This window comes from Sparus aurata, chromosome 1 (assembly GCF_900880675.1).
Source record: "Sparus aurata chromosome 1, fSpaAur1.1, whole genome shotgun sequence".
NCBI lineage: Eukaryota > Metazoa > Chordata > Actinopteri > Spariformes > Sparidae > Sparus > Sparus aurata.
In genome coordinates this window covers 39,949,512-39,973,540 of record NC_044187.1, presented here as the reverse complement: position 1 = coordinate 39,973,540, position 24,029 = coordinate 39,949,512, and the positions used below count along the sequence as shown (strand labels likewise).

Here is a 24,029-nt window from a genome sequence, read left to right as displayed (position 1 = left end):
TGATGTTGGTAAGTCTATTTACCCCGGTCTATTTCTGATTCTGGTTTGTGATCTAATGAACACAGGCTGCTGTAGAATTAGAAATGCATTATTTACATCCTGTTGGTTGTGGGTGACGGTACCTGTAGAATTAATTATAGATAATATGGTTTCTTTCTTTGTTTTTGAGTAGTAGGTTAGACATATATTTTCTTGGATTGTTACTGTATTGAAAGTTTTCATATTTGAGCTGTTGGATGAGGAGCTGTGTTTTTTTTCTTTCTGTATAATGATTTCCAGTAAGGTTTTAAGTTGGTTCAATTCATTTTGTGTTTGTGTCTTGTCAGATGTTTGATTATTTTCTCTGAATTATTCTGTTCTTGTTACTATGTCTTCCTGTGTGATGTAAGAAGGAAATAGCCAAAAGAGAGGTGATGAGACAAAGAAGGAAGTATGGAGAGAGAAGCAAGGCAGAGGAGGAAACAGGATGAGAACAGACAAAACATGAGGAGTGTGAATGGTTGATTTAATGTTTTAAGCTTTGAGCTACAACCAGATGTCCTTTACCCCTCTCTTTGTTTCTATCTGTCTGTTCAGACTCAGTTGCTCAGTGGTACATGAAGCTGAAAACACTGGACTTCCTGTTGGGGCTCTTCTGCATAGCTTCCGCATTGTGTGGCCCATAGAGCGTGCCCTCAAGAGACTTCTGTCAACCGAGCCAGCTAACTTCCTGTATAGCACCCAGCATATTTGAATGAGGATAAAATAATTTAATCTCTCTAAATATTTTTGGACTAAACGGATCAAATTATGACAGTGACATATGTATGTAAATGTATCCACTGTCTATCCACACGCTACTACAAAAACTGACCACTGAGCCTATATTTAATCAGGACTTTTAATTATTTTAAAGACTTGAATGAATGTTTAATTGACTTCCAAGGTTCAACTGCACTGACATCTGACCAGTAAACATGAAGTCACTGGGAGAATTTCTGTGATAAATAAATGTTAGGAATTAATGGTAAGGCAGGTGTGGTTATTAGAAATTCATAATTATTCATAGTAGGTATTTCAATTGAATCAACTGAAGTAATAAAAATCATGATCGAATCATTAAAGGGATATTCCGGCGTAAGTTTAATCCATGGTCTTACACACTGTGACACCGAGTAAAATCCCCCCTCAAGAGATCAAGTTTTTCGACCGCTAGCTTATGTAGTTTTAGAGATCGCACGATAACAATACACTGTTATCCCTCCAACAAGAAACCACCATCAAATAGCCACTCATAGTCACAAATAATGCTCATAACAGCACAAATAGGATCCCTATGGAGCCCCAGACATGACATGGTTAAAAAAAAATTAAGTTGTGGCCACAATATAGCTATAGCGTGCGCACGAAATACTACTTCGTGGCCACAAAATACTTATTCGTGGCCACAAAATACCAAATTGTGGACACAATTTGGTATTTCTTGGCTTACAATTTTTAAAAAAAAATTTTTGACGATGTCATCTCTTTGTAGGTCCCAGCACATAGCTCGAGGCATTAAACATCTGCTAGCTTTGCCAGATTTCATACAACTCACCACTCTCCTGCAGCAGCTTGATTTGTTGTGGGGAAGCCCTGACGAGTCGATTACTGAGTGTTGTTAGAAATGCTCAATTCCATTCTTTTCCCTGTCAGCTCTCGATAGTAACTGTTCTAAACACATAGACACATATGAACTTTAATTACATTTGGAGTAATAATTATAAATTTTCATCCTAGCTGTGGAACTCTACCGCACTCGGTAATCGACTCGTTGGGGGGGGGGGGGTCTTACTTGGTGTCACGGTGTGTTAGACCATGGATTAAGCCGGAACATCCTTTTAATGGGGCATCATCCTGGAATAAAAATAGAACCAAAATAGTCTCAAAAGAAGGGTTCACTTAAAATAATATTTGTAAAATATTTACATTTAAAAGGAACAGTAAAGGAAATGAATCCAACCACAGAACATCACAACCACTAATTATCACAAACATGCACAAATTAATCACAGAAACCTGCTCTGTACAAGAGAATAGAATTTATAATATAAGCACTTTGACTAAATCATTAATACTTTCAATAAACAAAGAACATCACTCGACTAAAGTAGCTAAACTGTGATACTAAAACAACAAACAAACTCAAGCACAAATTGCCAAAATGGCGGTCACGGGTTATCTCTTGGATGGTGACTTAACATAGTGTTCCGTGAAAGGGCTACAAAAATGGCCGAATATGATTTCGGGGAAGTCATGTTCTAAACATTACAATTATGGTCGGACATTACTTGGAGAAGTCACGCGAGAACACAAATTCAGAAATTATGAAATCATGAATCTCAAATTCAAAACTGGTGGAGGTGAATACGTCACCCAAAGGTAGGTAATGGAACGAATTGAATGGATTTGAACAGAAGTAATGGTTACAACAACAACACTGGCACACAAAAGATATTGTTCCAAAAAACGTAGTGGTGCTACGCTGATTCATATGTTAAATATGAAAGGGGGTTCCCACAATGCAGACATATCAAATGTTATAGCTAGATTATTAACAAGTTTCCAAGAAGTCGCTCATAAGGTATATAAGCGTGTCTGCTTACCCCCTAATGTGTGTGTACCTGCACATGTGGGTTAGTTAAGAGAGGCAACACTCATAACGCATTTAATCTTTGGGCTACATGCAGACTGCTCTGATGTCAGAACCATGTGGACGGTCCCAACATAAATAACTGTTTCGTTCCAACTCCTGCTGTCTTTTTAAATAGTTCAGGTATTGGTTTTGTGCACATGAATGTGAGTAGTCTTTACTATTTTGTTAAAAAATAAGCAACATGTGAAACACGGCTGACTAAATCCACTCATTATAGTTATATAATCATATGAATTGCTTGTGAAGAAAGTTTAATTTACAAAAAGCTACGTCATTTCATTAGGCAAGGTAAGGCAAGTTTATTTGTGTAGCATAATTCAGACACAAGGAAACCCAAAGTGCTTGACAGCGCACACATTTAAAAACAAGTTAAGAAATAGGAAAGTAGGCTAAAAAAGAACAGGTTTAAAAGAGACAAGACTAGAAAATAAATTATGGATTTTTTTAGAGACCCCCGTAAAGGCAACTTTACAGTTGTATAGACTACTGAAGATAAATGCCTGGATAAGTTTTTCCAAGTCCTGCAGAGACTTAAGTCCTTTTATCCTGGATATATTCTTAAGGTGATAGTAGGCTGACTTTGTACTCATCTTTGTTTGGCTGCTGAAATTGAATACTTCAGTTATTCTTCCTTGGCTCCAAAAGAAATATTTCAACCTCTATTTAATGTAAGGAAACTCTGACACATCCAATCGCTGATTACTCTCTGATATCAAAATCAGTTGAGCTGTGTTTGTTATGTCTCTTGTCTCATCACAGGCCAAAGAGAAAAACTGGACATCTCTTGCAGTATCCTTCAATGATTTGTCAATGTCAATCGAATCTGAGACGGTTTCCCCGAGACAAACTGATACTTTGGAACAGCTTGCTTTTTTCTGGCATGAGCAGCTCGACAGCAGCAATGAGGCACTCCTTCACCATTCACTGTCGGCATAAGGTTTCAGCTTCTTAGCGATTAGCTCACTCACCACGAAGGTGCATCACTTTGTCCTGTTCCGCTCGTGGTTTGGGCAAAACTGCTTGCTGGCCACCCAAACTCTGTTGAAGAGCAGCAACTTTATCGCTGTGCCATTATCCTTTCAACACATCCAGTTTAACATGATTCAGTACCCACAAACCAGACACACAGGCTTGCCTTTCACTTCCACAAAGAAGTTATCATTTGTCTGTTTATCATAGAAAGAGCATGAAAAGATAAGAACATAAAAAACATTAGATTTGATGAGAAAATTCTTTAAATGAGAGAAATTGTCTATCCATGCAAGTTAATGTCACCTAACAATAAATCTTGAAATAAAATTATTAAATCTAAAAATAGGGAGGCCCTAATATTCAAAAGGGCTTAAATAAGCAGAAATGGCTCTTTATTTGATAAAATTACTTGGAATCAAACTTCCTACAGCACAATAATAAGTAAAATATACTGAATATAAGCAAAAAAAAAGTGTTTTTAATATTTGCATCTGAGTAAAAAATCACTCTGTATTAGTGAAAAAATGATTACACTGTTTCATGATACAAGTTGCCTCATGTTGAAATAAACCTAAATCCATATTAAAACTAAAACCAAAAACTTAAAACCAGCCCTTATTCTTAGAATATACATCCTAACTGATTCTACTGAATCACAACCAAGTGTGAGTACAGTTAACATTGAATACTGTCCTGAACAATAATAGCATGTAAAAAATTCTTTCTAATTACTTGTTCACTTGTCACATGAACAAGACAAATACAAAATTAAAATTAATTTGTGCAACACTAGACAGTGTAATAAAGTATTCAAACATGTCTCAGTTCAAGTGCCATGTAAAATTTGAGACCCCTCGAAAGTAAAATATAAGACCTTTTAAGGATCTGCAGGAACCCTGGTGAATAACCCAAAGACACTGAGGGAAAACTTCAAGGACTTGATGTCAATGTGAATTTGCTAGCCAAGTTAGGAACAAAACAAGTTATTGAAAGGCATTGCAAACAAAAACAAACACAACAGACCTGACAAAATGCTGCTTGACATTAACCCATTTTTCAATAAATGATTTCCATTCAGCTATTGCTTTCATATATGTCCTAGTAGCATGTTGATCATGGATGGCATCACCATAACCTTACATTTATATGACAGAGAGGACCGTGCCAAAAGATTTGGGGTATGTTATTTGCAAAGTGTACTGCAGTGGTGGGATTCCTTCCCAGAATTCCTCCTGGGGGAATCTGAACTAAACTGAACTTTGAAGTTGTTCTGTGTGAACATGCACAACAATGTTAGTAGATGAAGGACACATCACAGTGAGTGGTAAAAGACAAAAAAAATCTCACTCAAGGATATGAAGCAGAGCCTCACTGGCATTTCCAAGCCGCTTTGGTCTTAAAGTTGGTGAGGGGAAAAGCGATGGGAGTGCATTGAGGAGGAGGATAGTAAAATCCACTATGGATCAGAGAAATTACCTTTTTTGTAATGATTTGAACATGGCTGACATAACAATGGATTTGGTATATGGAACAGCAACTCACCTCCACGCAGATTCAAAGGGAAAGGGCAGGGCCGTTTCTGTCTTTTTGGGGGCCCCTATTTTGTCAAACTACGATGGATAGATTCCTAACCCTTTTGGGTGATCCATAAAGATGCAACAATCTATTACATTTTAAGAGGAAAACAGGCTAGAGTCGTGAAAACCTCTCTCAAATTAAAATCAAACATCTTAAGTTGACCCACACTAGTAAGTTGAACTGATAGAAAATGATAATACAAGTTAAACAATAGGGATCCTTGATAGGTCAATAAATGAAACTGATGGAGTGTCCTCAATTTTATTTTATTTTAAGTTGACATTAAACATATAACATACATACACCCAAAACTAAAGTTAAAGTTGTAGAGAAAATAAAATAGGCTATTACTTAGAAAAGAAAATCACAATATGCCAGCATCCATATCAATATGCAAACAATAAAAACTAAAAAAACTAACAAGAATAATGCTGGTAGTAAGGAACCTTTCAAATGTAACACAAGCCCTTCAGGACCAACACAATAAACCAGCATACAATACAAATGCAACAATGAAAACAAACCAACAATAAAAACAATACTTTAAAGGAACCATGCAGAACTATATAACACAATCACACCACTTTGTGATGATTATCAGTATCATCTGAGTCTTGTGTTTTAAGCAGATCTACCGAAGGCCCACCTCAAAATTTCTGCTTCCTTGCCAGCATATGAGAGCTGCTTGCCAATCTCTGGTGCTGAAGGCGGCAGTGCTGCTTCCTGTTCTGCGGCTCCAAAATACTTCAGAATTGCTCCTGCAAATACGAAACTCCTCAGGTTACCAAAACAGATCCTAAGCATACTATATAATTGAGTTATGTTACACTAATGGAGAAATTCATAATCTGTTTTTATCTTAAACCGTGCAATATACAGCACAGTGTCCTTTTAAAGCATGCACCCACTTTCAAAGTTGTCACTTTTAAGCAGTTTCAAAGAGTTATAAAACAAAGATAAATGACTGATGAGCTTTATGTGATATTGAAGGAATATCTTAGTTTATATTTCACAGAGTATTACAAAGTGAACTACTTGCTTAACTGATGATTTGGTCTTAACATATATTCTGTGGGCAGAATTAACAGTCCTATATAGTATAGTTCACTTTAAATTGACTTTAATTTGTGTTATTATGATTCTTTTGAATAAAACAAAGTAATACATCAAAAACATAACTAAACTGTAGGAACAGGGGCGCTGCCAGGGATTTTGGGCCCCATGAAAAGAAATATTACTGGGCTCGGCGAAAATTTGTTATGCTGTTTACATAAAACTGTGCATTTTAATGATATTTTTGACTATAATTTCCTATATGTGTGAAAAGAACAACATGACAGTTACTTGGTAGGGGAAGCACTGAACACTCAGAATACAATGGAATTTAGATTCATTGTCTGCAAGTCTGCAACTTTAATGGTCAAAATATAAAATTCTCTTAAATTAAATTACCTGAAAAATACAAATGCATGACATACATGAATTATATAGAATTTCCTGTAATACCATTTGAAATAGCATCACCATCACCAGATTCAAGTTTCCTCCCACCATTCTGTTTTACTGTCAGTGATTTGATCAAAAATAACAAAAGAAATTGTGATTTCCACAACCAGTACCGCACTGCTCACTGTCTCCCTCTTGTAGCCCTGCATTTAGGTCTAATTTATCTTCAAAATTACTATTACTATTACTATTACTATTACTATATATAGCAATACCACACAATTTCTCTTTCAAACATGCACATCACCCCCCCCCCCACACACACACTTAGACCAGCCACTGCACTCAATGTAAAAACTGTATGCTGTCTTACATTATGTTTTTGTTGTTGTTTTTATTAAGTTTGTTATATATACGTTTATATTTTGTTTTAAAAAAATCTATTAAAAATAATAATAATAATAATTCATCTCCAAAACTGTACGTGGTGGAATTAGAGTTGGGGTGGAAAAAAATACATAAATAAGGCTCTATGGTCGTTGCGATTTAATATTAATAAAGTTTCTCTGATTGGATTGAGAGCAGTCACTTAGTCTGCAAGCACCAGAACATTTTTCCTCTTTTCCTACTGCAAAGCAAGGGGTGAGAGTCCCAAACTACTGACCAAACAGTATTTCAGTGAGCTTGAGAAATGTTTCTAAAATAAACTTAGTGTTATTATCAGTGCATTAAATGATGTATATTTATGATTATAAACTAACAAATTAGTGTCATATTATTTTTGTCAGTATTACAACTTTATTAGGGGCCTTTCTGGGCCCCTGTCAGTTATGGGCCCCTAGAATCCTTCCCCTTTCCCCCCCCCCTTTTCGGCGCCCCAGTGTAGGAATGTAGGCAAATGTGTTCAAATTATATTGTCACAATAAATGTGGAAAAGTAAGACACAACTAGCTCAGTAGATTTAACAATAATCCCCTCAAAGCAATAATCTACTGCCACAATAGTCCATAATAGCTAATCCACAGCAGGCCTCATATGCATTAGGGTTGTTTAGCACACTTCACATTAGAGACCTACAAACTGAGGAAACACTAAAATTGATAAATTAATCATAAAAACAATCCTAAAGTAATGTTATGTGACAAATATTGAAGAGCAGAGGAGGTCTATGATGGACCAGCAGCTCTACTGGATGAGGATCCAGCAGACATGAAAGATATCTGCCTAAAGGTAGGAACACACCGGCCCAACCGTTGGACGTCTGAAGCGTTTGGAGAGGCTCGGACGAGGTCGGGAACACATATGTTTGGTGTGTGCAGCTGCGTCGGAAGCTTTCGGAGCTGCGCGGACGTTGTCGGATCCGACTGAGCATGCGAAGTCTGAGGAGGAGGGCCGTCGGACGTCTGAGCCATTGGATCCTCTGATTGGTTGTGTGCCAGCTGAATGGCCGTTCTGATTGGCGGTGTGCTGGCGAATCAGCGCGGTGTGTGGGAGGGACGGAATACTGTGTGCGCTTTGTTTTTCTATGCACTCCGTTCCGTCATTCCCCGTTTTCATGTTTTGCAGTAGTGGCACCAGACTAGTTGTTACGTCCGTTCAGGACGAATTAATTTGTGTAAGTTTGGTAATGCCTCGCTGCATGTTTAGTATGCAGCTGTCTTTTATCGGAAATAGTTAAGTTTCGTTTTGATCGAAAGTAAAGAGAGTTGCGTGCATAAGGTTCTCGTTTACAACTCACAGCACAAGCGCCACCCGCTTATTGCATCTCGCGCAAGCGCAGAACGTACACGCTACTGTGGCGTAGGCAGAACGTCGAAGCGGTGTGTTCAATGCAACTTTTCTGCCGAACGGGTCAGACAAGAGGCAACGGAGTGGTCGGAGAGTGGTCGGATAAGGCAGTTAGACGTCTGGGCGGTGTGTGGGGGCCTTAACACACACACCCTCCCTCACAAATATAATGCCAACGAACTGGACCTGCTGTGATTCACCAAAACGGGTGTCACTTCAGTCAATCAGTGTTATGGCATTCACATGTGAGATACATTTTATTTTAGCCCTCTCCTAAAGCAAACACTTAAGCTAGCTAAAAAATCCGGCATTTTAGCTAGCCCCTCCAACCCACATAACGAAAAAAAAAACCTTACCTTTATCCATCGAGCGTTTTTCTTCATCTAGTTTCTTCTTTTTTCTGCGCCAGATGAATACGCTAGTTTGGTCGCGATGCCGTGAATGACCTGAACTTACGGCTCGGCGCAATTCCCCGCCCCCTCCTAGTTTAGTAGTACTGGTCGTCATAGCAACGCAGCGTGGTAGACACCAGATCTGACCAATCAGCGGGCCAGGTGTCAGGTCCTTTTCACATCTTTTCCTTCGGGTCATTCCTCAGGTATTGCAGCTGACCTTGCAACTTGAGGGGGGCCCCTAGTGGCGCGGGGGCCCTATGCACCCGCATAGTCCGCTTATAGCAAGAAACGGCTCTGGGAAAGGGGGTCTGTATGGAGCCAGAACGGTTACTTAAAAATTTGGCATCCAAAAAAATAATTGGCATTGAAAAAAAATTGGCACTCCCCTCAGGCCCCTCCCTCTCGACGCCAAAACAGTGACAGAAAGTTGAAACTGAAAATCAGTGACACTGAAAAAAAAGTGACATGAAGAAAAAATCTGAAGATTGTCATTCAAAAATATAAAAAAATCCCAATAAAATGAAATGATAAGATTTTTGGATATTAATTATTTTAATTAGTTGGTTTTTTTCAGTGCCAATACTTGTTTCAATGCCAATACAACTGTTTTCAATACAAATGTTTCAATGACAATGTTTCTTTTTTCAGTACTGGTTTTGTTTTCAATGCCAATTTTTTTTTTGGATGCCAAATTTTAAAGTCACCATAGGTCTGCCCATCTTCCCGTAATTTCCTCAGTGTATTTGTGGTTGGTGTCACCAAGGATGGGACACAGCTCATCCATTGCCTAGGACAAAATTGAATTCAGTTATTATAACCACTGAGACAAGACAGCCTGCACAGACAAAAGCACAGAGTGCCTTAGATAAAGTTTAGAAGCATACATTTCCGTGTCTTTGAAGTACAGATATGCCTTAAAATTAATGTTTTGTCCAGACACGCGTTCTTTCAATTCCCATTGAACTCACTAGAAAATAGCTTTGCCTCTTTGCCTAATTTGGCCGCATTTTCAGTCTGATAAAAAAAGATGAGACAGAGTGAGCATTCAGGTCATGCCTGATTTAAGCATGCATCAAGTGAGCTATACTGGCACATGGTTCAATTCTTGGTCACTTTCATCCCACAAAGTAAACCTGGAGCAGTGACTCAATATTTTTTGCATCAGTGTAATCACTTGAAGAGAACTTAGACCCCTGTGAAACAAACCGAACTCTGACGCCCTCAGGTGGGGGTCTGGTTGTGTTTGATTTAAGTCTGTGTTGTGGTTCACTTGACCTGTGCATTGTGAACATTGTGAGTAGGAAACTGCATTTCTCTAGATATACAGTGAAGCACATAAATGGAATCTGTCTACAAGGAAAATAAAAAGAAATTATCTTTTACAAGGAACAGGATATTATTCTGTGTAGAAGAGCCTAAAATGTAATTGAAGGGGTGTTGACGAGTAGTGTGATGAAGGTATGATATCTCACTGTCAAAGAAAATTAAAAAATCTGCTGGTCACCATTTCACCATCTGCCTTTTGTAGACAAAGCATAATGATGTTATGGGGCTGTAGGACACTTGGGACTTAACGGTTTAATCAGATTTGGATATTAAATCATAATATTTTACTTTTCTATACGAGTGTGTTTTACCTGTGGTCTCAGACTCATGTTTTAACACATTTCTTTGTCATCTGTGACATGAAAACATCAGATTACCACTCAGTAACAGATTAACAGTTAAGTTCTGAAATTTCGCTGTCAGAGCAAGGCCAGTTGAAGGCATATATATGGGCGAGATTAGGACTTGCAGCTTCTCTCATCATATTCATAGTCATACATATTTCATAAGTAGCAAAGTTATTTATCAAATTTTCGTTGTCATTAGTGGATAAAAGTAAACAAGTACAGACTAGCCATTTTTATACTGGGAAGCAATCTGCCAATTTGGCTGTCCTTTTTGCGGCTAGGTCTGCAAATTTAGACAGACCGTATAATGGGGGTCTGTTTTGGTCCGCCAATATGATGCCTCAGATGGCACTATTTTTGCAACCTCCATTGCTATATAAATCCAAGTCATTGATGTGCCGAGATGGGCGGAGGTGTCGATGACGTGCACTGTTGTCGACCCACAGCCAGGAGTTTTAAAACCAGGAAACAGCTGATCACAGCTCATCACTTCATCCACAGACGTCAAGATGAGCAACTACATTTTGTCAACCGTAGAACCTCCGTATCCCTACTGCTGAAACCCAAACAAGCGATGTGCAAGCGGCGAAATACAGAGTGAGGCCCAGTTGCGGTAATGTGTAGGTATATGGAGGTTCTACGGTTGAGAAAATGCAGTGCAAGAAGAAAAGTAGCCTACATGGATGAGAGTAAATCCTGCTTGTTAGTTACCCAACATCATTCATTCAAAAGTTGCCAGTGATTAATTACCAAACTCTTCACAGCTGGCAAAGTCGCGCTAGCTGACTAGCTAGCAGGGATAATGAAAACTGGTTATAACAAGCAAGATAAAATATAGATAATTACGCTGTGCATATACAAATGAAGACCAGTATAAGCATTACAAAGGGCCTCTGATACAATATAGACAGTTGACAATTCAAAAGAGGTCGATATTACAGCAACTTACTTCTGGAACTACTCGACGCGCAGCAATGTGAGTGAATGGGGTCCAACGCCCAAATGACAGTGTTTGGAACTAATCTGATCTCCATACCCTGGAAGTAGGCGGTAAAAAGCGCCGCCATTTTTTACAACTGAGGTCTATGGGAGTGTCGCCACTCTGTTTACTCTACCACTCTGTGCCTACCCCAGTGGCTGCTTTTTTTAAAAGAATGAATATTACACCTCCCTTTCACATAGATGAGGTGGCATAGTTGATAGATTAACAGACAGACAGAGCATATCAGTTAATTTAGTTTCTTAGCCAGCTGCTTTTTATGCTTGCAAATTGAACCTATTCCATTTTGCCCCACTGCTGTAGACTTCCACCACAGACAGAATGGGAATAAATGTAAATGACTAAATCTATCATCCATCTGTCTGTCTGTGTGCGTTTCAGGCATCCCAGTTGAGTCCAGGGTCAACATCTTCATTAATAGCTTTGGGTCCATCCAGGAGACCACTATGGTAATTCATACACACACCACAAACACACTTAATTTTAAAAAAAAATATCTTTTCTTTCAAATTCTGAATTTCTGTCAGTATAGCGCAGCTACTGCTAGATAGCACTAAGGTATGTGAAATAATGTTTTAATAATTTGAGTGACCCAACTCTTTCTCACTGGCAAAAGATTTTCATATTACTAACATTAGCTGTGTTGTCATAGTGCTGGTGACTGAAATAGCAGGAAACACTAGCCCAGGAAAATATCAGTGGTAGAAGTAGCAGCAGCAGAACTGGCAATACTAGTGGCGATTACTAATAAAATTTCTCTCTCTACAGGACTACAGAGTGAACATATTTCTTCGTCAGAGATGGAATGACCCACGCTTAAGACTTCCTACTGACTTTAAGAGTGATGCACTGACTGTCGACCCAAACATGTTCCAGTGTTTGTGGAAACCAGACCTTTTCTTTGCCAATGAGAAGAACGCCAATTTCCATGATGTTACACAGGACAACATTCTGCTCTTCATCTTCAGAAATGGAGATGTCTTGATCAGTATGAGGTATGGACACACCTTTGTCATTTTTGTTAATCAATTCCCTTAGACCCTCTGCTTTTGCCATTAGCCACTGGTATCGTTGTTGTCCTTTAGTCAGTCTCTGGGTCCACCACTTCTGTCCAGAATAAAAGTCTACTTTTTAATCACTGGATAACTACTGGATGGATTGCTATGAGAAATGGCACATATTTAAGACTTTTAGTTTACTTTGACGTTATGTTTGTCTGTCAGAGGCCCAGGGATGGGCAACTGGCGGCCCGCGGGCCGGATGCGGCCCTCGTCCTCACTCAATGCGGCCGCGAGTCAATTTCCAAATATCAATAATTCAGTGTGGACGGAAGGAACATTATGTAAACAATTTACATTGATGAGAGAGATGGGGCTACTTCTCCGCCCCGGATCACACCCCCCATACCTCCAGCCTCAAAAACACAAAGAACATACATGTTCTATCCTTTTTAATTCATAGAGATGCATTAGTGGAGCCTGTTTTATATGTCTACGCGTGCTCTCCACGGACTCCTCAGTGTGTGTGATTACTCCTTCGAGCCTGCGTTCATCTGCAAAAGGAGCGGCACCGAGTGCGCTGCGTAAACGAAGGCCACGCGTGACGCAGGAAGCACCTGCCTCAGGAGCTGGAAGACAAACAACTCAACAAGGTGGAGACACTGCGGGTGGGATGGAGGTGTCACTCAGACATGGCGCAGTTATGCGCGTCTCCGAGTGACACCTCCATCCCGGACGCGTTCAAGTCCAGCAGGCTCCGCAGGTGTTGATATAGTAAATAGCCGTCCGCAGTGTCTCCACCTTGCTGAGTCGTTTGTCTTCCAGCTCCTGCGGCAGGTGCTTTCTGAGCCACGTGTGGCCTTCATTTACGCAGCACACTCGGTGCCGCTCCTTTTGCGGTTGAACGCAGGCTCTAAGGAGTAATCACACGCCGAGGAGTCTGTGAAAGGCGAAAGAGGAGAGCCGTGTGTAGGGTAAACTCTGGCCGTGCATGTGATCGAGGTGTGCGGCGTTCAGGTGTATCGGCAGTCAGAGTCGGAGCGCATCCGTGTGCTCCGGTGTTATCCATGGAGAGGCCGTCATTAGCTGTTTGTTAACGCAGTGCTAACTTGAGCCAGTGTGCAGACGAAGTTGAGCGCACAGAAGGAGAGATTGAGAGCAAGAGTGAGCGGTCTGCAGCGCAGTCAGCAAGAGTTTGTGAGAGCGCAGAGGTTATTATTGCACGTTAAAAAAAATTTATAAAAGAAAACATACACTGAGCACAGAATATATTTCTGTTTCCGCAAATGAAATGTATGTTTTACCCGGGGAAAATTATCTTCAAAATATAATTTATGTTAAAGCAAAATATATTTTTCTGTGCTCAAAATCTCCCATTGCCTCTTCAGCAGGGATTTTTTGGATGTGAATGTGATCAAGGTAGGGCCATTTTCTAAGGAATTCAGTGTTGGTTATATTTGAAGCGCACACTGGCATCGTTTTTTGGGTGTAAACATCTGGAAGACTGTGATACCTTTCTCCATTAAGGTTAGACACTTCCAGGCCACTTACGATGTATGTTGGCACAGCTTTTTTGGGACTCATTGTTAGCAAGCATATTTTGGATTTTTTTCCATTTAGGTTCAGCTTTGGCATTAGACCTTCAGAGCAAAATGTAGATGTTGACCCACTGTCTAAAAACGCATAGGTTTGAATGAATTTGTTGCCTTCTTTTGCTTTTACCTGCTGGTAGAATTGACAGCATTCCTTTGCTTCCAGCCCCTGTTTGTCACTGATTTGTCCACCATTTTAACATGGATGTGTAAGGCTGTTGGGTGACTTTGTTTACATTTTTCACAGGTTATGTGCTCATCACAATTTTGGCTCCAATGCCCAGTGTTCAGACACCTAAAACAAGCTCCTTTTTCATCAAGACGTTTATTTTTTCGCAATGTTTGATTTTTGGGAACTTTGGACAGTCATTCACAGAGTGACGTAGTGAACAGATCAAACAACTGATGTTGCTTTGATTGATTTCCCTTGTTTCATTACGTTGGTGTTGTTTGTTAACAGCACAAACGTATGTAACAAAGTTCTCTCTCCTCACGTTAGGTTTGACCATAGACACATCTCCTTTGACATACATCCGTTTTTACTGGCAGTTCCTACTTTGACAACAGGCCAGTTGTGTACCTTATCCATGTATGCTGCTGTGATCTTGGTTTCATCTCTAAAATGTTCCTTTAGAAGAGCTTTAGCTGTTGCAAACCCTCTTTCTGCAGTCATATGTAAACAGCTGTGCACAAGGTCTCTTGGACAAATCACCAGGAGAAGATTGATTTCGTCCAGAATTTTACAGTGAATTTAAGGATTTGCTCCTCCCACTTCTTATGGATGTCATCAACTTAGCATCTAAGACTCGAACACTCCCTGAATCATTCTCTACAGCTATAATTAATAAAAGATTTAAAAAAAAAATGTCCAATTTAGATTTACGCTATGCTCGTTCCATTTCCCTGCAGGCCTGCATGAGGTTTGGAGTTTCATCAGAAACCAGGGATTAGAGTTCTTGGTCATCTTTTTTTGGTAGAGACTGGTGCAACAGAATCAAGGAGCGAAACAAGTGCTGAGTTAACATCATTAGTGAATTTTTCCACAGATTTGGTCACTATCGCAAATGGACCAGGACCCCAGGCAATTTTTCACTCAGTTTCACTATGATGGCCAAATGTAATGAGAGAGTGGTCAACACAGCAGAGGAGACGGAAGTGACGTTCAGGGCCTACACATCTAATCCATGGGAAATTATGAAATCCGGAGTGTTAACATTGGAATGAATAGTTTCATGAGCAGGCTGAATAAAGTTAGAAATATCAAAAAGTCCCATGAAAAGCTTTACTTAGAGTGTCAGAGGGATTATTTAAGTGGATATTGAAATCCCCAATATTTAGGATCTTATCTGAACGAGTCACAAGGTCTGCAATAGATTTGTAGATTAGAGCAACACCTCCCCCCCGATCAGCATGGGCGTAGTTATAGTCAGGAGAGGAGGCTTCATTTAAGAGCAGAAATGTATTAGGTTTCAGCCATGTTTCACATATTATGCTCAGTAATCAAATCATTAATCAGTCAGGCTTTGGTTGACAGTGATCTAATATTAATAAAGCCAAATTTGGGAGTTTTATGCTCATTGGAGCAGTTTCTAGCAACAGGCTGTTCAGTGGAGCTTATGGTAGATAATTTAGGAATTGGAACAAGGTACCTTTTAGTAGTAGTATATTTTGGCTGCCTATGCAGATAGGGATGCCAGGATGCCGTAGTAATTTCTTTTGGTATTTTATTATGTAAGACTGTGTAAGGTGCTTGCTGAGACACGTCCCCACTGTCAGAGGTGGAGATCCAAATTAGATTATTGTGATTTACACATTTAGAGTATCATTCAATGAAAAAGTGGCAAGGGAAGGTGACAGTTCAAGTGTTATAAACTAAGCTAACAGTCTGGTACTCTGCACTACATCCCTGATTAGTCATATTGACTAGGCTAGTAGACTCCTAGCAGCCATTTCTTCAAATATATAATTCCACAAGATGCGATCAAACTGCATCGAACAGAGCCAGAACCTCTTGGAATTGAGGATTGGAAGGGTAGTAAATAACATTCAGAACCTGCCTAATATTAAAAAAGATTTTACATTCTTAATAAAGCCTGTCTGGTCACTATGGATGAGTTCGGGCAGAAAAGGCTCCAACCACTGTGCAAGGATTTTAGCAAGAATTTTTGCATCCACAGAGCAAAGACTAATAGGTTTGTAGTTGCCACAGTTCAGGAGGTCCTTGTCATTTTTTGAAATTAAAGAAATTGAGGCTTGGCTCACAGAGAGGGGCAAGAATCCGGTTTTAAGAGCATTGTTATACATATTGACCATCGGTCTTGCCAGGACATTGTATGTGGCTTAAAAAAATTCAACAGTAAACCTGTCTGGGCCTGGGGCCTTTCCACTTTGCATTGATTGGATAGGAGAGAGACTTCATCACAGGAAAGGGGCTGGTCAAGCTGCTCCCTGCAATCAAGGCTAACAGTGGGGATTTCTATTTCATTAAAGTATGAGTCAATTGACAATTTATTTGCACGTGATTCCAACTGATAAGGGGTGGAGTAGTAGTTTAAAAAGAAGTTGTTTATATTCCTCATCTAAACTGGGAATGTCAGATGAAAGTTTTGACGGTTTGGACCTCCATTGTAGGAGGAATGGGAGATAATCTAGCCACAGATATATATGCCTTAAGTGATTCCCAAATAGTACAGGGTGACATATCAGTGGTTGTATTAATTTCCAAAAAGGTTTTAATTTGATCGTTAGGGGATAGAACATAACTCATACCTGATAAAAAGAGAAAGTTAAATCTCCACATCCTACAGCTGGTTGACTTCTCCAGGAAATGAAGACCCAACAGCGGTAGTGCATGATCAGATATTGAAATGCTCTCGTATGAGCAGGACTGAATGTTTGGTAGAATTTCCTGATCAAAAGAATTGTCTATTCTTGAGAAGGTGTGATGTACTGGGGAAAAAACAAGTATTGATATGCAGTAGGGCAGCGATCCTCAATAGGCAGCCCCCGGGCCGCATCCGGCCCGCCGACCTCTTGTCTGTGGCCCCCAAACTTTTATTCCTTCACCATGTGTTTTGGTTGGGTCAGCACGTGTGCACCGGGACTTGTCTCCATGCCAACGATACAGAGACAGCTGGGTCACTCACTGCTGCGAGCGCAACTTTTAACTTTCACTTTCGTTTTCGGAGCAGTTCGCGTATTCACATTTTGCCGGTAGTTAAAGATTGAAAATGGTGTGTTTCCAAGTAAATTGCTATTACAAAGTGAACAGTGAAAATCCGCGACTCAGAGAAATAGGGATTTAAAATTTACATTCATTCTCCCTCTGACAGGACAAGCCCCATGTATCTGACAGTGCAGCGGTAACAAAGGCCAGACGTAGTTTAACTAATTCTACTCCGTCTCATCATGTATTTTCAAACACACAAATATTGTAACGGACGGGGAGTTTCTCCCGGCAAACACCCTTTCACTCACGGTGCCAAAATGTTTATCGTCCTTGTTAAAACTCAACACCATTTAATCAAAGAACAAATGACGTGAATTAACCCACAATCATCTTACATATCATCTTATTCACAAACACATTCACGAACCATAATTACACCAACACCAACAGAATACCCAAGAGTCATTGCGCCACATTCCACAAGGGGCATTACAATATGCCAGGAGAAGCTGTGATGAAGATTTCCAATTTGAAACGGCATTATGAGACGAAGTAAAGGAATTTTGAAGAGACATTTCCTCAAAATTCAGCAATAAGCACAACACAAATAAATGCACTGAAATCGTCATATCAAGCTGCAAGCAGGATGCTTGTCACATCTATGTCACAATGAAATAAAACAATGCATGACTGAAGTGATGGACACAATGTTTGAAGGCAAACAAAAAGAGGAAATATTCAACTATGTATTTTAATTTATGTTAAAATGGAAATTACATTTTATTTTAGTTTGTATTTTGTTGTTTAGAATGAAAAGGACATTTTGTTTTGAATATTACAGTGTTATTGCATGTGGCCTGACCGACCTCAATACATGGACCTTTGATTTATTGAAAAAAATCTTTGTGGCCCTTTAAGATTTGTATTTGAGTACCCCTGCAGTAGGGTATGAGAAGCACAACACGTCTGCAATGCCATAGCTGTCTAGAAAGGATTAGATAGCCCTGGCAGTGAGAGAGCTGGAGTGTGGTCTAGAAGAAAAGCAGTCAAGAGAGGGATTCAGTGCACAATTGGAGTCACCCCCCATGATTAGCTGATGAGCGTTAAGATCGGGTAGGAGGGAAATCAATTTCTAAATAAATGGGTGGTCTTTCTGATTTGGCGCTTATATATTGCAGAGTGTGACCTTAGGTGTATAGCAGACCGGATACAATCACAAATCTTCCTAATGGATCCTCGGGAGTGGTAGAAGGGCTGAATTGCACATTATTACGGATAAGGATGGCAACACCCCTGGCTTTGTTCTGGAATTTTGAGTGAAAGGCTTGTGAGATCCAGGGCCTTTTGAGGCGATGGTGCTGAGTTAGTTTAAGGTTTGTCTCCTGTAGAAACAATATATCTGCATTAAAACTCTGAATATGATTAAACACCTTATTACACTTGACTGGTGAGTTGAGGCCCTTTACAATTCAGCTTAAAAAGTCCACAACTCCTCCCCTGACTTGAGTGGTTTTATTCATCTGGTTAACGAATTTGGCCAGTACTGAGTCCTGTATTTGCTAGACATATCCAGGAATAATCACGTAAGGAGAAAAGACAACATATAAATATAAATACTGCCAGGAACTTGCAGCACTTTGCGTTCTTCAGACACACTCGCACCTAGACAAAGAGAGACCTGAGAGCACCCTGTAATTTTCTTTTTTGACATAAATTTGTATGTTTCAAAATGCAGTGTTGGGAGTAACGCATTACAAAAGTAATGCAATTACTGTAATGCATTACTTTTTGCTGTAACGCAGTAATGTAAGGCATTACAAAAAAAATATTGTACTTGGTACAAATTAAAGTAACGCGTGTTACAATGCATTTTAAAGCCGAAATTAAGTGGTGTGTTGTTTTTATACAAATTCGCCAACAACTTCCTGTTAGTGCTGGAGAACTATTGATTGAGGAGAAGACGACTGCAGCAGCAGACAAGTTGGACTCTACACACAAGATGGACATACGCTCATTATTTTCAGTTCCTCAGAGACAAGGATGTGAAGAACATTATAGCTATGTGCACTTTGTGTGCAGAACCAAAAGATCTCTCTACCTCGCGAAACAACACAAGTAATTTAACGAAACATCTAGAGCGGTGCCACACTAACATAAAGCTAGTAACCAAAAGAAAGTAAACTGAGGATGAGAGCGGAGAAAAAACTAAGCAGCAAAAACATTCTCCCGTTCTGCGATGCTTGAACCTCAAGAAGTGAGGAGACTGTGGCAGAGTATGTTGTCGAAGATATGCTGCCACTTTCAACAGTGGATTCTCCGTCTTTTAGAAAAATTGTGAGAAAGATCCTCGTCCAGGCTAGCAATAACAAGGTTAAGCTATCATTGCCTCAACAGGTTAGTGCTGCTGGGCTACTGACTATAATATATCAGCCAATAGAACAGCGACATATCGTCAATCTGTTTCACATCAGTCTGTATCCAGATAAAACATACAAAAACTTCATAAACATTAGCTAAAGGGCCTTACAATGTAGGCTAATCTTACTTTATTAGAAGTAAGTCATGAAAATGGGAGAAAAGTGAACATTTCCTTTTCACACTTAAAGCTCTCACGTATGTTAGTGCCTGGTGTGACGTTACAGAGACAAACTGAACAGTCAGTTTCTGACTCTGGCACTTTCAGCTCTGGTGCAGCAAATTCGACCTTCTCTTCAGCCATCTTTCTCTATTGCTACCAGTCTGCATGTGTAACGACACACGGACAATCAGGCGCTAACTTAACGAGGTCACTTAACGTGATTAATGGTGTGTTAATTTTTATTTAGCATGTTATGGTTTAGCTAACGTTAGCGGTTAACATAAAGTGTTAACGTGCAGTGTTGGCCTAAGTTACTGAAAAAGTCTTAACTTACATTTCTTGTGACTGGAGGGCGCAGGCTCTCCCATTGCAAAAATCTGCAAATCTTTTTTGCAGACCTTGCATGACACCACTCTTTGATTCGGTCCTTATCTTAACCATAGTTTGTAGTTATCATTTTGAAGCCAACGCTTGTTAAAACAACAGCCTCCTGGCATTTTGTCATCTCCTGCTGTCTCTCTTCGAAAGGGGCGGGGTCACACATAGACCGGCAGGTCGCGGAGAGGAGCAGAGAGGCTCAGTGGAGCCCAGGAGGAAACATCTCCACATACGGTTCTCTTACTGATTTAATTTCTCCTTGTTATAAGTAAACTATCCAGTCTGATCCCAATTTTGTGAAAGACGTAGAGTATATGACATTAGCATAGACATAATGTCAAGCACTTTCAAGCACTTAAACTAAAATCCAAGCACTTTTCAGACCTTGAAAACACAACATTGAAACTCAAGCACTTTCATGGATTTCAAACACCCGTACGAACCCTGTGTTTTCTTCATTCCGCTCCTGCCCGCTCCCGCTGAATTTCTGACCATTAGTCCGCAACATGTGTGTTACACTCCCGCCCGCTCCCGCAATGTGTATGTCCACTTCCGCCCGCACCTGCAAAACTCTGACAATTTATGCCCGCACAATAATAGAGATGCATTGATGTTGTGTCTTCTCCTGTCCCGCAGGAGAAAACACGTCATTTTATAGGCAATTAATAAAGACACTCATGGGGTTGTTTGTTTCGTTTCCCTGGGCTGCGTGTCTTTTGACGCACTTGTCAGGAATAGCGCTCCTATTTCGTTGTTTTCATTTAGTTTTTAATTAAATAAAGGCTGTTGCATATTCTATTCTCCTCTTCATGGCCAAAATTGGTGTGCAAGTGTGCTATCTAATTTCTTGCACCTTTCACACAGGGGGGAAGTTTGAGGAAAGATTTTATGCAACCTAACCTTCGAATAGTGTAACCTGTGTATGACCTTGAATTGAATCAATTGTAACCTAGCATTGACTGAGCAATGGTGAATGTCATTTAAACCTTGTTTCCATATTTCATCTTGAATAGTGATGTTGAGATCAGCCTCCCACATTTGTTTAAATTGAACCTTTGTAGGAGAACCAGTTTTGAAATAAAACCCTTTGCTTCTGGTGGGCAAAGTAGGGACTTAAAAAAAGAATTTTCTTCTGGGAGGGAGTCAGATGATGAGATATTTTGCCTTATGTGATGACGTAACTGTAAATACTGAAAGAAGTTTGATTTTGGCAGGTCATTTTTTGTTGTTGCAATAATTCAAATGAACAGAGATGCTTATCAACATAAAGATCTGTTATGGACCGTATTCCTTTCCTACTCCACTCTTTAAAGACTGCATCCGTGTTTGAAGGGAGAAAGGCATGGTTATGCCATATAGGGGCATGCACTGATGTCTTTGGAAGTTCACAAAATGTTCTAATCTGTGTCCAAATTTTTGGAGCATTAATTATTGTGTAATGCTCATTACAAGATGCTCTCTTGGCCTTGGTGAAGAAAAAAGAATTGCCCTGAGGGAGGTTTTTTGAGGTAGACTTTGTTCTATTGCTAACCAATACGGTATCTCAGTCTGTGGATGAGCGTTATTAGCCAGTTGCCAGTATATCATCGCTCTGCTATTAGCAGCCCAGTAATAATGTAAGAAGCATGGTAGGCCTAGGCCTCCAAATTCCTTTGGCTTTTGAAGATGTTGTTTAGAAATTCTGTGCACCTTATATCCCCAGACAAATGGTAAAATCACAGAGTCAATCATTTTAAAGAGGGACATTGGAATAAAAATTGGGATGTTTTGAAACAAATAAAGGAAATCTTGGCAGGGAAACCATTTTAATTGTAATTATTCGGCCTATCAGTGACAGAGGCAATGTTCTCCATTTTTCAATATTCTTTTTCAGGGCATTTAATCTCTCTTTGAAATTATATTTAAAAAGTAACTCTGGTTTTTTAGTGAGTTTAACACCTAAATATTTAACACTTTTTTGGAAATGTTAAACTGAGTTAAGGTCATGAATGCAGGATCTAAATCAGCTGTGAGCAACAGAAGGTCGCTTTTTTGCCAGTTTATTGTGTATGCCGAAACTGTGCCAAACTCATTTATAAGATCAAGCAAATATGGGAGAGATTGTTCGGGGTCGGTCAGAAAACTAGCAATATCATCGGCATAGAGTGATATTTTATGATTAATACCATCAATAGTGATAGGCTTAATGAGCTTATTTTCCCTTATACTAATTGCCAATGGCTCAATGGCTAGTGTGAAAAGTAATGGTGAAAGGGGACACCCTTGACAGGTGCCCCTCTCGAGCGGAAATCGATGTGATCTGCTTTGATTAGTGACAATAGAAGCAGTTGGATTTAAGTTGGCCATCCGTATCCAAGAAACAAAAGCGTCCCCTAGACCAAATGACTCCATCACTCCAAAGAAGGTACCCCCACTCCACCTGGTCAAATGCTTTTTCAGCATCTAAACATAAAATGGCCTGTTTAGAACCTTTAGCATATTTATTATACATGATTTTTATTAACCATCATGTATTAAAAAAGGAATATCTGTTTGGAATAAACCCTGTTTGGTCTCTGTGAATGACCCCTCATAACTGCTTTAAACGTTTGAGTCAGAGGTATCAGAGGTGTCATTCGTGACAAAAAAAACGTCAAATTTACCTGACAAGTATTTCCAGAAATCTGCATCATTAATTAAATAAGGACGGAGCCTCCAAGTCATTTGCTGCTTTTGCTGGTTGAAATCTAAGTTTACACTAACTGGAGCGTGATCTGAGACAACAATATTGTGATATTTGGTGTCCAGCACCTTTGAAAGGAGCTTAGAATCTAGTAAAAAAAAAATCAATTTGTGAATGTGAGTTATGCAATTTTGAAAAAAAATGAATACTCTCTGTCTGTTGGATGCTGCAATCGCCAAATGTCTACAACGTTGGTTGAGGAGATTAGGCTATTTAATGTGACTGATGCATTTGAGGGGCTTGATTGTTTTTTTGAAGATCTGTCGAGATGCCAATCTAAGATCGCATTAAAATCGCCAGCGATAATCAAATTTGTATTTGAGAGGCATGGCAATTTATCAAATGTTTCACGAAAGAAGCCTGCATCGGCATCATTTGGACCATAGATATTAACCAGTGTGACATCTATAGAATACAACTGTCCAATTACAATTAAGAATCTGCCACTGTCATCACTGATAGTTATTATATGCAGACAAGGTATATTCTTTTTAATTATAATGGCTACTCCTCATGCCTTGCTAGAAAATGTAGATTGAAATATATGTCCCGCCCAGCTGCATCTTAAGTGACACTGCTCGGACGGTCTAATGAACGAGAGCTGCTATATGAATACAGAATCTGTCCATGGTGACCAACACTCATAGTCTCAAAATAATCTGACGCTCAATGTAGACAGAACGTAAAGAGATGATTATCGGCTTCTGGAGGTCAGAGCCTGAGCACACTCCTCTCAACATCAGTGGCCGCACAGTAGAGAGAGTGGAGAATATCAAGTTCCTCGGAGTGCAGATCTTGCAGGACCTAAGCTGAAATAAGAACACCTCAGGGATCATGAAACAGCCCAGCAGAGACTGTACTTCCTGAGGTTTCATGCAGACTTTTATTATGACATTTCATGCAGACTCTTATTTTGAAGTTGCTTTCTGAGCTAAAAACAGGAAGTAGTAAGAAAAAACCATTGTGGCATTGTTAAAACTATGAATGCTTTTATTAGCTCATGGACATGTTAGCATTACCAGTTGGTTAAGCTGTTGAGTAATTTGCACAGCTTTAAGTAATGCTC

General features: G+C 39.6%; 1 protein-coding gene across 6 annotated transcripts in view; it reads left to right on the top strand.

The window, feature by feature from the left end:
* LOC115579487 (glycine receptor subunit beta-like) overlaps nucleotides 1–24,029 on the top strand; it is a 263,157-nt gene that overhangs the window by 151,684 nt on the left and 87,444 nt on the right. For all 6 annotated transcript variants that reach the window (XM_030413081.1, XM_030413068.1, XM_030413073.1 and 3 more), the window contains 2 exons: nucleotides 11,908–11,975; nucleotides 12,295–12,521. In XM_030413081.1, coding sequence (XP_030268941.1) covers nucleotides 11,973–11,975; nucleotides 12,295–12,521 — 230 coding nt within the window. In that variant the 5' untranslated portion in view covers nucleotides 11,908–11,972. The remainder of the gene's footprint in view (nucleotides 1–11,907; nucleotides 11,976–12,294; nucleotides 12,522–24,029) is intronic.